A 15,045-nucleotide genomic window follows, 5' to 3' on the forward strand; every position below is an offset into this window, starting at 1 on the left:
AACGCGAATTTGCCGAAATATGTATAGGAATATACACAAAAAATACAATCGAAATAAAAGTTAAAATCTTAAAAAACAAAACCGACTTTAAAATAGTTTCTTTCTCAGTTTCGATTTTATTCATTCAATAAAATCAAATTTTTATTAAATAATGGGCGTTGAAATATGATTTAAAATTTAAGCAGATTTAACGTAAATTTGAAACAAGAATTTTTTTTTATTTCCAACAAATGACTTGATGCAATTTTTTAATAAATAAAGTTCTGTTATCTGATCTGAATAAGAATAAAGAACTCAAAGCAGTAGTTTTGACAATGTTGCACTATCAGTTTGGGTATCAAAAGACTTATGCAAATGAAGTAAACAATCTGAACACCCATAAGAGAACACAAGATCTAATGTATGCAGAGAAGCTCCAATTCAATTTTACATCAAATAATCGTCAAATATTTGGTCATAAATTAAAAACATAAAAGCATAAATGAAATATTAAAATATTTCCGTTTTTCCGTATTTTCTGTAGTGCATTCCATTTCAGTCGCAGATACTTTTTCCAAATTAGTCGATTTCAGATACTTTTTCTTTTAGTGAATAAAAGTGCATGGGAATTTGACATGCATCTAAGTTCAAAAATTCTGGATCAATGAAGAAGCAGAGTTGTAAAATGTAACGGGCATCTTATTATACTCTTTGAATGAGTAGTGTGATTTGCTTTTTATTGGTGTGATTAAACGGTGAAAAGTAGTTTAGATTCTCGTCTCTAAAAGAATAAGAATCTCGAAAATCTGTTATAAAAGCGGTAACGCAGTGAAATTCAGAGCAGTTCTTTAAGTTAACAGAAAGTGTTCTGTGAAAAACTACGAATAAAATTTACTCAAGTTTTTTTTATTAAATATGAAACGGTTGTGCCTTTTAGCTACAATACTGGGTAAGGACTTTCGTAAAATGGATAATTGAAAAATTAATAAATAAATACTATTCTAGGTTTATGCTCATATGCAAGAGCTTCGTTAGTTAATTGTGCTTGTGAGCCTGGACCAATTGGTCCCAAAGGTGATCCAGGACCAATGGGCTACCCGGGCAGAGATGGTGTAAGATTCAACTTAAAAACAAGTAACTAAACTTCTTCATTTTAATACGTTTATTTACAGGAACCAGGACCACCAGGCTTACCTGGTGGTTGGCCGGGTCAAATATCACCATTTGCACGTGGCCTACCTGGACCACCAGGATTACCAGGCTTGCCAGGTATTTTATGGAGAAAAATAATATATTTTATGTTATGTAAATTAAAAAAACAATTTTAGGTCCACCAGGTCCGCAGGGTGTACCCGGTATACCAGGTACAGTGATAAATACAGGTGGTGGTGGAGGCGGTGGTGGTGGAGGTGGTGGCGGCGGTACAATAGTTGATGCCAATGGAAATATTATCGGTGTTGGAGGAGGTGGTGGTGGTGGTGGAGGCGGTGGAGGTTCGAGAAGAGTTTTTATAAATCGTAGCAATGACCCAAATATTATTCTAATGCCAATAACAAATCCCTCTACAAATTTTCCTCCAAATACATTACTTCTAATCGGTCCCAATGGTGAATTTATACCAGTGAATAGTTTGCGTGGTTTTAATCCTGTCTCAGAACGTTCAACAACAGAACGTTTGCCAACTCTACGCACAACACCCATTTTAGATACGGCTGGTACCACCGATTTCAATCAATGGCAACGTGACCTCTTACTTGGTGAAGCGAAACAAAAGCAATCAACTTCCGTACCAGTGTCTACTATAACTCCTGAAGAACATAAGACCACTTCGAAAGTAAATGAAGAAGCAAAGAATGATACTTTTCAGTATCAGGAAAATACCCAGTTTAATACGCAACAAACTGAAGACAGCATGGAAGAGCTCGAGCGAGCGCTTGAAGAACTTCGTAAAAGGTACGCCAAACTCCAGTCAGTAAATGTGAAAAATAATTAAAAAGACTTTAAAATCCAATACAGAAAATAAACAATAAAATTCTATTTAATATTTATTTTAATCTTTTAATTTAAAACATAAATATTAACGCCGTTTAACAAGCAATTAAAGGTTCGCGATTAGGGTGACTCATTTTCATTGAAGATTTTATAGCTTTTTGATTGTGGAGAGGCTCGGCTAGGGGCTGATAAAAAATTCTAAGAAGCTTGCTAATTTTATTTATATAAAGTATATTTATAAATATGCGATTAAAATTTCTTATATTTTCACATAACTTTTATCAAAGACAATAAATTATATGATAGTTAATGCAGCGTAACAACAACCGAACTTTGACGTACTCTGAAGTACAGACTAATAAATTAATTTTGAGTATTTTCATATAATTATCAATCCACATAAAACTTTGATTTATTTTTTATATATCAGAAAGGAAATCGAAGCTATTATTTGTAATCAATCGTTCAACTTTTTCGATTTAATTATCAAATAATATATTTTAATTCAAATTCAGACATATATTGTGTATGATTTACATCAACTTAAAATTATGAAAGATGATATATATGGTATTTATGCCTATTAGTTAAAATGTATTAAAAATAATAATATATCACAAGTTCACGTTTCGCATGCTTTTAAACCCTCGCCAATACAAGAAGCATACGCCATCATGTGTGGTATAGCATTTTGTTCATAGACCCCAGTGAATAAATGTGACCAAGGACCTGAAGCATAAACTGGTACGTCCTCTCCGCCATGTGTTTCGGATTCGAAAGGTGCTGTAGCTGGAAACACATCGTGTGCACTGTTCTGTATTATATCTTCTGGTCTACGTCGTTCACTTGCTTTTGTGTCGAAATAAGTGTCAAAACTGGGACCATTGGCGTAGCTCAACGCTAAGTAACGTTTATTGTCTTCTGCTATGCCATTAGCTAAACCAAAAATATCACTACCACGATTCTGCAAAAAAAAAATTTATTTAATTGTTAATATATTAATGTATATATTCATTTAATAATATATTAAATTTGTTGGGATGTTTAATTTTTACCTGGTAACCTGCTAAACTGAATGAATGCGAGTGATCTGCACTGACTACAATTAATGTATCATCCTCACTTGTTATATTCCTGGCCAATTCGATGGCTTTTGCAAACTCTACAGTTTCATCCAAAGCAATTTTGGCCAAGACATTGTGATGTGCAATATCGATTTTACCGCCTTCAACAAACAAAAAGAAACCATTTTCTTCCTTCTGCATAAATTCAATGGCTTTTTGTGTCATCTCTGCCAAAGTTGGTTGCGTATTTTGTTCATTCGCGACCGCATCTAAATGATAGTCCATATGACTGTCTTGAAATAAACCCAATAAACGCTCAGTTTTGTCCAAATCTAAGTTATCAAGTTCTTGCTTAGTTGTAACATAAGCATTACCCGCACTACCACTCAAATATTCATTAATCAGATTTCTACCATCCAAGCGTTTTCCAGGCGTAATAGAATTAGCTCCAATAAACTGTGCTCTTCCGCCACCCATTGCAACTTTCAATTTGCTGCCCACTCCGTTATGTATTAGTTGCAATGCTATGTCAGCCAAATCAGTGTCTTCACCGCAATCCTCCTTCAGTTCTGCATCATTTTCCCACTCTCGATGTGCAATGTTCGCGTAAACACCAGCCGGCGAAGCATGTGTTACTCTAGTCGTTGTAACGAAACCAGCCGCCTTGTTTGCGTCCATTGCCCATTTCGCTATTGATGTCACATGGTGTGAGGTGTTTCGCATGCCTTCGCAATCGCCTTGCACAACGTTTCCGTTTATGCCGATGGTTGCTTCATTTCCTTTTACACCACACAGATAAGCTGTGGCAGTGCAGGCCGAGTCAGCAACAGTCAAGTCAACCGCATAAGTTTTCGACAGCCCAATGTACGGAAACTTTTCAAAGGACAGGAAAGCTTCCTCTCCGCCAATTAAATTCCGAGCTGCTGCCAAGGTAGCTAAGCCCATGCCGTCACCAATGAAGAGTATAACGTTTTTAGCAATGTTCCTGTTGGGTCTTTGATTTGCTTGTTGCCTAATAAAATCTCTGCTTTTTTCTAGCCAATATTCCTGCGTATCCTCACCGTTCTGTGCTGCTTTTAAATTTGGCGTTGGACTTAAATCTGGATGCATTACAGCATCCAAGCAGTCATCTTCATTATTAAGTTTACATGTGGTTGTTGTAGTTTTTGTTGGTAAACCAACACAATATTGCAATAGAAAAATTAGAAACAATTTTGTACTCCACATCCCGTTACGCTACTTCACTGTCAAGAGGCACCCAAACACTAAGCAGCCGACCGATTACTGACCACTTTATATGTGAAATTCGCTGATTCAACGGTTCCTCCGGAAATTGACAAAAACAAAACGTAGTCTTAACTGTTTCCATTGCAAGGCAATCTAATATAATTTTTAAAATAATTTTTTTTTAATTAAAATTTTTACGCTGATAAGATTAATGTTCATTTGAGCGTTGTTACTTACCACTTCAAAATTTTTTTCCTTATTATCACTTGGTAGTTTCATCCAATGGATAACTTATCATAATCTTGTTTGTATATTATTTCTTAGTTTTAATTATTTACTTTTTTATTATTTAATTACTTGTTTACCAATTAGTTTGAATTATTGCGTTTGGAGTTAGTTATACTTTTACTTTCAGTTGAAGATTTTAACTTAAATAGTTGAAGAGGTTGCGTTAATCGCTCCACTTCGGTTTTCTCAGTTGAACCGTCAAAACGCGAAAGTAAAAATGTGGATGAAAGTATTTGTGATAACATTTTTGGTGCTACAAACTTTTGTGATAGCGGAAAGAGGCAAGTCAAATAAAAATTGGAGTTGATGGGGATTTGAACAAATCCAGGACTATACAAACGAATTTGGAAAAGATATATAACAAATCTTAAGAAAAATTGAAGAAAACCTTCAAATGAATATTTTATAATTACAGCATAGAGAAGATTACTGCTTCTGTCGGGAATCACCAGAGTTTCTGAAAAATAAATGGGGACTTTTTAAAAATTCCAAGAATTCGATTAGTAAACTTTTAAAAATTATTAGTGTTAACTTCTTATAAGAATTAAGAGTGATTAAGTGATTAATATATAAATGTGAACTCATACCTAAGGTTATATAAAAGTATATAAATTTTTGTTTATGTTTTATATAGCAATATATTTTGCATCTTATTTATTTAAACTAAATCAATCATTAAAAAGTTTTATTTCAAGTTTATTTGCAACAAAACATAAATATTTTATGTGCGATTTAAATTTGTTGAAAAACTATTGGAACTTAGATATAGATCAATATTCTATATACACAAACTATTTCCACAAACAAAGTCCATAGTTTTTTTTTTGCGGCAAGGAGGAGTGGAATGCCTACGCACTGACCACCTTCCGGTGAGTGCCCGACTCGCACGGGCTAAACCACTCCCGCTCATTCCTAGAGACCTTGTTCTACCCCGGGACTACGTTAGTATTACTTCGAGGTAGGGTCCCTATTAGTCATTTAAGACTTCCATCGGTGTGCCCTGCATCCAGGCTCCGCTACTGTTGCAGATAATTAATCTTGCGCTGCAGTCTACTTTTTCCAATCTCAGAGTATGTATTCCGGCTCTCATTCTTGCTCTTCGTTTAAGATTAGATTGCGTCCAGATCTTTTCTTCTTTTCCCTTAGAACATTTCCGATGAATTGCGTGATTTTGTTCCAATTTTCTGCTCGTTCTATCATTTTTTCTACAATATTATCGACTGTAAAGTGACCCATATATCCTGCAAGTAGTGTTCTTTCTCCACGCCATCTTTCTACAAAGTCCATAGTAAACAAACTATACTTCATAATGACTCATTGTCACTGGTTTTTAGATCTTGAAATAAAAACTCTAAGACACTGTCAAAATAATGTATCTTCAAATTAAATTTTACAAAAAAGAAAATAATATAACGGTTATATGAGTCAACCATTCATCGATGATATTATGACGTTTTCGATTGATAAATTTAAATTCAATCTAGATTTACTCTCGATCAGTCGAGTTTTGTTGCCCAACCGAATGTGTTAGTAGACATTTATATTTTCAAATATATATTATATATATATATATATATATATATATATATATATGTATATCGAATCAAATCGCATTTTATCTGTCAAATCATATAAAACAACTGTTAATATCATGTGTTCATATTTAGTGGAGCATAACATATAGTAATAATTCTGAATACTTTACTGATAACATAACTAAAAATCTTAACAATAAATAATTTCAGTATTATTTTCTTCCACTATAATATTTTAAAATATATAATTATATAATCATTATTTATAATTTTATATAATATATATAAATTATATATATTATAATTATCTAATATTAAAGCATATTTTATTTTCTTACAAATTGTACGACTTTAGAACATCCCCGACGTCCTATCTCACCAGACTATAAACCTTACAAAGAAGAGTTAAGTAGCGAATATTGGAATAAGAAGGCAGAGAACATATTAAAGGATAAATTAAAATTAACTTCAAAAGAGAGTAAAAGAAAAGCAAAAAATGTTATTCTTTTTCTGGGTGATGGTATGTCGATACACACGGTGACAGCAACGAGAAATTTTTTGGGTGATAGTTCACAACAAGTATACTTCGAAACGTTTCCCTACATTGGACTTTCGAAAACTTATTCTATTGATAAAAGAGTGCCAGACTCCGCTTCGACTGCAACTGCTTACCTGACTGGTGTCAAGGGCAACTACGGAACAATAGGTGTAACTGCGCAAGTGCAACGGCGGAACTGTTTCCAAGCCAATGATACAAGTACACATACCGAAAGCATTGCTAAATGGGCACAAGATGCTGAAAAATGGACAGGCTTAGTGACAACAGCAAGAGTAACACATGCCTCTCCTGCTGGTCTATATGCGCACACAGCTAATCGAGATTGGGAAAACGACGCTGCTGTGAGGGCTAATGGCTGTAATAATGAAGTTAATACAGATATTGCACGGCAACTTCTAGAGTGGCCCGTTGGACGAAAAATGAGAGTTATTTTAGGTGGTGGTAGACGTAATTTTCTTAATGAGACTAAATTTGATGAGTCAGGCGAACCAGGACGGCGTACCGATGGAAGAGATCTTGCTTTGGAATGGTTAGAAAATAAAAGACGCCGAAAGTATAATGCACATTATGTTTGGTCAAAAAGTAATCTAACCGATGCTAGTAAAAATTCTAAAACAGATTATCTACTTGGTTTATTTAGTTCGTCACATTGTCCTTATCATGGTGATTTGAAACGCAATAATTTGGAAGAACGCATTCCGTCACTCACTGAAATGACAGAAGTAGCTATAAAATTGTTACGCAGAAATAAAAAAGGATTTTTTCTATTTGTGGAAGGTGCTAAAATAGATATGGCTCATCACGATACCAGAGCACAAAAATCTCTTGAGGACACTGCCGAATTTGCACGAGCGGTACAGTTGGCCAGAAATATGACAAGTATAAGCGATACCTTAATCGTTGTTACTTCTGATCATTCGCACACAATGACTATTAATGGCTTTCCGGTTTGTATAAATATTTTAAATTAATATATATTAATTATAATAATTATTGTTATTGAAATAAATTATAACAAATCATATTTTACAGTACCGCAAACAAAACATATTTGGGCTTGCTCCCAATAACGCTGCAGACGGCCTACCTTACACGATATTGTCTTATGCAAATGGACCTGGTTACTCAAAAACTTATTCGTCAAAAACTGGCAGACGAAATTTACGTTATGCTGATTTTACTGATCCAAAATATAAATATATGGCCACTGTACCATTGTCCTCGGAAACGCATGGCGGTGATGACGTTGGTGTGTTTGCTTCGGGTCCATATGAACACTACTTTACAGGCAACTATGAACAGACGCAAATACCTGCTCTTATGGCACATGCAGCTAATATAGGTCCTTTTGCAAAGCGGAAAATATAATTCAAAAATAACCTCAAAGGACTCTCTGTAATTAATTTAATTTTTCTTTTGAATAAATATTTAAATAAAACCACAGAATATATCGAATGGATTATACACATAAAACTGAGCTTGTGTTACGTGAATGCGTTTTGCTCAGATTCAGATTTTGGTTATAATAGACGTAGTATCGAATCCTAAATAAATATCAAAATTTAATAAAAATTGAAGAGCTTCATTTCAATCCATTCTGTCAACAGCACATGTCTACATATGAGGGTGAACTGCATTTTTTAAGCAAATTTGATTTACGTTGCCTGAGTACAAAAGGTGTCATCTGAACATCAGTGACATGGTGTGGCCTTTTCGAAAATGTGTTTACATATGTAAATGTAATCCTGAGAAGTAAAATTGATTACGTTTGTATATATTTAATAAAATGTACTTAAAATATGCACACCGCTCTGTCAACTACTCCAAAAGTGTATATTTATCATCGTAGAATATATTAAGCATAATTTGTTATTTTGATAAAGGAGAAGTAGCCCAAAAAATTTAATTTTGGACAAGCGGAGACCGCAGTAGCCTTCAGAAAGGTGTTGTGTTACAAATTAATTGTTTACTTTTTCATATACTTTTTTTTATATATTTTTGGAAATTAAATTCAATGCTGTTAAATAGGGAGCTACATTATAGATCATCCACTTTTTTTAATTTCAAGCCGTATCTGTCAAGAATCACAAAAAATGCCTTGAGAGTTCAAATTCGATTAGTACTGTTAGCTGTACATTACAAGCACATATAGATAATCATATATATATAGATAATCATACATATAAATACAAAGTATATTAAATCGTGAGATCGAGCTATACTAGAATATTTTTAGTTTGCTATTTACTTTATTAACATATACAGGTACACGATGATTACATTGTGACCGCTAATGAGGCTGTAATTAAACTTCCCAGATCCAGTAATTCAACACCAGTCTGGCATATCTTGTAGACGTAATAAAAGTTATTAACGCATTCCTATAATATAACAATGAGTCCAGTCCTGATAGTTAAGATAAATTGCCTCAACCATGAGTTCCAGCCATTAAAAAGTTGTGGAAAATTGAACTCCCAGGTTATATGACGTTTGCAAGATACATTTGTGAAGGACAACTGATAACCATAATTCTTTACTGCTGGTTTCATTTCATTTATTAAATAAAAAAATATTTAATTATATTTATCTCCCTTCACATAAATTATTTATATTAATTTTTTCCACTTTCCTTTAAAAAATCTTAAAAAACCGAATGTATCTCTAAATTTCAACTGCGGAAGAGTATACTAGCCTAAAGTTGAATAAATAGAATATAGTCATAAAAATACGAGTCATAAGAGTATACTAACCTAAATTGGAATAAATAGAATAGAGTCATAAAAATACAAGTCATTAGGGTGGCGCCCAGTTGTCTAAGGAGAGAACTTTTTTTATCTAATTAGATTGGTTATATCATTTTCAGCACCTTAAAGGAAAACATATGAATATGGAAATCTAATAGTTTCAAACTATCTTGAAAGGTTTCAGAGATACAGATTATTAAAAACATTAGTTTTTATATATTTGGACGTTTTTTTTAAAAATTGTACACAACTTAATGTTTTTAAAATGTTTTGATACACTCAATAAATAATACAAGAGCAGTTTATTACTAAATTTAAAAAATTAAATATGTCTTAGATCAATGTCTGTAAAGAACTTCCCCATAAAGTCTTATAGGAGTCTAGAAGTTAAACTTACAGATCTTGCATTTTGTCATTGAAAAGAAATTAGTTTTCTTCTACGATAAGATAGTCTCTTAAGTCCTAAATTACTGAATAAAAAACACTTGTTATTTACATTCGATATAATTAGAGTATATATTCTAAACTCTTAGGTGTTTAACCAACTGAGTTTTTTCGGGGTAAGTGACAAACGGGGTATAATCGGAGTAAATGTTAAACCCTGATAAAGCTCGCTTAGTTATAGCCTCATCAACTATTCCTATTTTAAAACAGATTTTTTCAGTTTTGATTGAATAATGCCTTATGAATGACAATATGAGATTGTCATTTTTATTTTTTCAAGAAAATAATTCTAATAATTAGTTGAAAAAGTATTAAAAAGCATTAAAGTTATTTTTAAAACTAATTCATAATTCATTTTGTCACACCTTTCGGTCACAACTATCAGTTCAAATTGACTTTATCAGTTTATTAGAAATTTTAAACTTAGTAGACCTTCAGAAATAATTTTAACATTATTTAATTCAATATGACATACCTGAAAAAGTATCTAATACGAGTATGTGGGGTGCTTTTTATTAGCAATGCGGAAGCATGTGAAAATGAATTTGTATCTTTTTTTATTTAAGTTCGTCTACCCTTTCCACTCCTTGTATTTGTGTTTGTATTCGTATTATAACATGAAATGAATACTATCACAGAAGTATATTTTTAATCTTATTCCACATTCGGTCCATTGATTGCCCATTTTCTACCGCAAAATTTAATTTATCTGCCATCAGTGATGTTCTTGTGGTTTTCAATTCACACTACATAACAATAATAATAACAACAACAACAAAAGCAACAGCTTCAACCCAAACAGAAGCCAAACAAAACCCAACAAATGCCTTTGAAACCCTTGTCAAAATTTTGCACGTTTCGCTGATAAAACTTTTTTTTGTTCCTATTAATGCCACTGTACTGTGCTCTCGCTGTTGCTGTTGTTGTTGTTGTAGTGGTAACTGGTGATGTTGTTGTAGGAACCGGTGTTGGTTTTGATGTTTATTTTGAAGATATCATCTGTATGTGACAACTACTCTAATACCAATACATGTTACCTACCATACACATGACACAGCAGAGGGCACAGACACACATTGACTGCTGAGACTGAGAATATTCAATATCAGAGACACGGTGTACGGTGTAGGGCGTATGGTGTATGGTGTATGGTGTATATTAACCTCCCACATATGTGTAAATCTACAAGACTTCAGACATACGTAAATTGACAAAATTTTGCTGTTGATTCGCATTATCAAGTGTATCGGTATGGCGTGTGGACTCGGTGAGTACATTTGGTGTTTGACAATGTTATCCTTGCCCTGGAATATACAAAATATCTGATTGTTATTGTTGGAGTGTGCTCGCATGTAGTTTCTTTTGGCTGGTTTCAAAATTTTATTGTTCGTATGGATTACGATAGGAATTTCATGTGCTTCAATGGCATCAGTTTGCAATGTGTGCTTATGGCTGCTTGACAGGATACCTACGTATATTGGATGAACTTAATATTACCAGTAAATTCACTTGTAGCTCGCGCATTGATAAGCGAGATTAAGTGAACTGAAGGTGATAAGCTCAGGTAAGCGGAGATGAAGTGCAAAGCTATATGATTCAATACATTTCATTCAACAATTGAAATGTGATTAGTTTTGGTATTTCTAGTTGGGAACGATTATGAACTTCAATCATACGAGCATACAGTGAATTATGTATTGAAATATCCTTGTTTCGAAAGGGTTTTGTATGAAACTTACGCTTCACTGGTTCAAGGTATAGAGTTCCATATAGCGTTGTAGTAGTTTTACTTAAAAATCAACTAAATATATATTAAATGCAAGTGGTAGAATTGTATTTTAATACAATAGAATAAATTAATTTACTGTTTTGATTTTAAATTTTAATGTCTTAACAAAAACTATAGAAAGATACAGTAAGCATTTTTTTTGGGATAGCAATCACAGTTCATCGAGTTGTTTGTTACAGAAATCCACGTTTAGCTTTCTTGGTGATAAAAACACTGGGAGACACTGGGTGCTGTAATATTTTTTTTTTTGTTTTTAACCCATTTATTTTATTACAATTTGTCAGGTATGAATGACAATAAGTAATACAAATTAACATGAATCGTAATAAAAGTTATTACGATCTAAAAAGAAAGGCACGTATGGACTATATCCAGTGACATATCCATATATAATTAAAATAGATATTTTTTATTTTTCTTTTTAGCTTTGCAAAAGTGTTGAAGGGGGACATGAGGTGTGTAACTAGCGGGTTTGGATGCATATATATACGATAAGCGTAATTCTTTGTAATTCGAAATATTTCTTCCTTGATTGTCGGAACACGTAGTTGTTTATGCACCTGTGCATTCATTACATACCAAGGTGCATTTGTGTCCTATACTTTATGTAAAAAAAAATTTAAACGTTACTACCTATTTATGAATAATAATAGTTTGATGTCTAACTGATATATGTATAAATGTTGATATGAACTAAAAATAGAATATTTTAAGAGAAAATTTTTTATTAGGAACTAAGTGTTTTAGTATACTCGTATATAGGTGAGATTAGATTTTAATAATTCAAGTGAAAAATTCTGATTACTAACTATTTTAGTTTGCGCGCATATACGTTGGATTAGATTGTTATAGCCATCGGCATGCTAATATTATGTACATATTAGTTCAGTCATTATAATACCAAGCGATAGTTCTCATTAACAACCATTCTTCGAAGAAGTTGGGAATTTTTATAATCCGCAATATATATCTACAAATAGTTATAGAAAGGTTTACGATGCCATAGAATTCATGTTAAGCGGAATTATTGAATCAGTAAATACCTAACTAGCCTTCCATATTCACTATGAGGACTGCTGGAAAATTATTTTGTAGAATGTATCAATTAATTTGTACAAAACATACTATAAGACAATATCTAGCTATTATGATATCATAATAATAGGGTAATCCTTTGAAAATTATATAGAACTTACTTAAAATTAGTACTTAAAATTGAAAAAACCTACAAATAATCCAACACTGTAGGCCAATATTTCATTAAAATGAGTTTATCTTCGAAATTATTTTAGCTTTTTAAATACCATATTTGTGAAATAGTTTTGAATGTTAATGCTAAAAAATATGACTGATAATTTTCTAGACTAAGAGACTCTCGTAATTAAGAACATCTAACCCAAATATACTGAATTGTACTTAAATGGTACAGAGCGGACTAATTGGGAATATATAATATAATAATAATTATAGAATATGCTATAACAATTTCATTTATTAGAAATAATATTTTCATATAAAACTTTTCCTAAAAATATTACTGTTACTAAACAGTACAGTATACTTAATGATAAAAACATTCTTCATTGGGTTTGTTGCCTCTGTACACAAAATAAGTTAATCCATAATGAGAACCCACAAAGTAATGAAAAACTTTTAAAAAGAACCTAACTGTGGGACTGGTAAAAATTTCTTATGCGATCAAAATGTAAGGACCTAAGAGTAATGCAGAAATCACATGGTCACTGTGAACATCTTTACAGATGCAACATCTTAATCGTGACTTTAGGAGATAGACAATACAAAATATTGTGAATCACTTGTTACTTGTTTTGTTATTGCAAAAAGTAGATTGCGATTATTAAGTAATAACCTCTCTTGATATTTTGAATTTTTGTTATCTAATTTCAGAAATCTTAAAATTTTCAGGAATTTATTTTAAAATAATTCATAAAACTAAAATATTTTATATATACGCAAGTAAAAGAATAGATCTCCATCCTTTCTCCGTCCTTTTCTCTCTTTTGCTTTTTCTCTCTTTCGCTTTTTCACTCTTTCGCTTTCTCGCTCTCTCTCTCTTCTCTCTCGTTTTTCTATCTTACTCTCTTTCTCTCTCTTGAGTTTGGGCACAATCACGGTTGCCACTTGAAAATTTTTTTCTGTACCAAAATTGGTTTAAAAAGGTACCATTTCTGTAAAAAAAGGTCCAAAATTTTTTTGGACCTTTTTGTTTTCTCGTTCTGTGTTTTTCATAGTGTTATAAATGAACAAAATATAAAATAGTGCAAAGTTGCATTTATAAAAAAAATTAATTGGAAATATCCACAATAAAGTTGGGTCGTCAAAAATGTACCATTTTTTGAACATGAGTACCAAACGAAAAAAAAAAAAAAAAAGTACCAATTTTGGTACTAAAGTACCATAAGTGGCAACCGTGGGCACAATGTTTAACAGACCGATTGCCTTGGGCTTATCCAGCCCTTCATTTAAGAAAACAGAAGTAAACAGAAGGATTTTATGGTTTATTCTATTTTTATAAAATTGAGAGAAATATTTAAAAATAGTTTTTGCAATAATATATCATTTCACATAGATATGCAACCTGTAAACTATGGAGATAAGGAAAAGTACCACTGTTTAATGAGCTATTATTCAATTCATGATAACAATATACTCTTCAATCATTCTGTCAATGTTGTTTGTCTACAATAGCTTGCAGATCTTTTATACACTAATTCAGAGTTGAAATCATAATGTCCGATATTGTTGACTGTTTCTTAAAACCTTTTTATTGAATGTTTGATTTAAAAAAACAAAAATCTCTTTAGTACAACCTAATTAGTTGTAAGTTTCAAACGAGGATTTTTGCATTCTGAGCTTGACTTGACAATCAGTTTTATTATCTAACTTCGGATATGTTAAAATTTGAAAAATTTCGTTGTAAAATTATTTACATTTTTCTTCAAATACACACAACTAAAAGATACATAACTTTTAGCTGTTCATATAAATTCAGAATAGCGCATTATAATAAATTCTAGAGTTGTTAATATTACTCAATATACACTCCAAAAAAAGTATATGGAATCAACATTTTGCGAATACACAGAAAACTTATAGATTGCCCAGCTCATATACCGAAAGTTTTTCTGCTCCAATTCAAGGATATATCAGAATTCTAAAATTTGCTGTTTAAAATTTATTGGATAACCTCATTCATTTAACAAAAATAAATAAATTTATTTTTTTTCAGTTTTCATTCCATAGATAAACGAAACATAAATTTTCCCAGGTAATATTTACTGCGAATTTACCAATAATCCACGAGCGTTTACCGTGTCCCTTGCGATTTATTTAGCTCGCCTTCATTTTCCTTGGAATTGCAGGATTTTGCGAAATTATGAGAGCACACACGAATCCGCTTTGA

At 32.1% G+C, this 15,045-nt stretch overlaps 3 protein-coding genes across 3 annotated transcripts; 2 read left to right on the top strand and 1 right to left on the bottom strand.

Moving 5' to 3' along the window:
• The first annotated feature begins 894 nt into the window (after nt 1-894).
• Nucleotides 895-1,972, top strand: LOC119685933 (collagen alpha-3(IV) chain). Its single transcript, XM_038100347.1, has 4 exons — nt 895-928; nt 985-1,091; nt 1,152-1,248; nt 1,308-1,972. Exons 1-4 carry the CDS (start codon nt 895-897, stop codon nt 1,970-1,972), a joined length of 903 nt encoding a protein of 300 aa, XP_037956275.1.
• A 579-nt stretch (nt 1,973-2,551) lies between these two features.
• LOC119673482 (membrane-bound alkaline phosphatase-like) lies at nt 2,552-4,286 on the bottom strand. The gene is made up of 2 exons (XM_038084769.1): nt 3,027-4,286; nt 2,552-2,935 (listed from the first exon to the last, which is right to left on the bottom strand). The coding sequence occupies exons 1-2, from the start codon at nt 4,260-4,262 to the stop codon at nt 2,594-2,596; spliced, it is 1,578 nt and encodes a 525-aa protein (XP_037940697.1). The 5' UTR covers nt 4,263-4,286; the 3' UTR covers nt 2,552-2,593.
• Nucleotides 4,287-4,767: 481 nt separating this feature from the next.
• On the top strand, nt 4,768-8,012 carry LOC119685941 (membrane-bound alkaline phosphatase). The gene is made up of 3 exons (XM_038100359.1): nt 4,768-4,831; nt 6,441-7,591; nt 7,677-8,012. The coding sequence occupies exons 1-3, from the start codon at nt 4,768-4,770 to the stop codon at nt 8,010-8,012; spliced, it is 1,551 nt and encodes a 516-aa protein (XP_037956287.1).
• Nucleotides 8,013-15,045: the final 7,033 nt, after the last annotated feature.

This window comes from Teleopsis dalmanni, chromosome 1 (assembly GCF_002237135.1).
Source record: "Teleopsis dalmanni isolate 2A chromosome 1, ASM223713v2, whole genome shotgun sequence".
NCBI classification, from domain to species: Eukaryota; Metazoa; Arthropoda; class Insecta; order Diptera; family Diopsidae; genus Teleopsis; species Teleopsis dalmanni.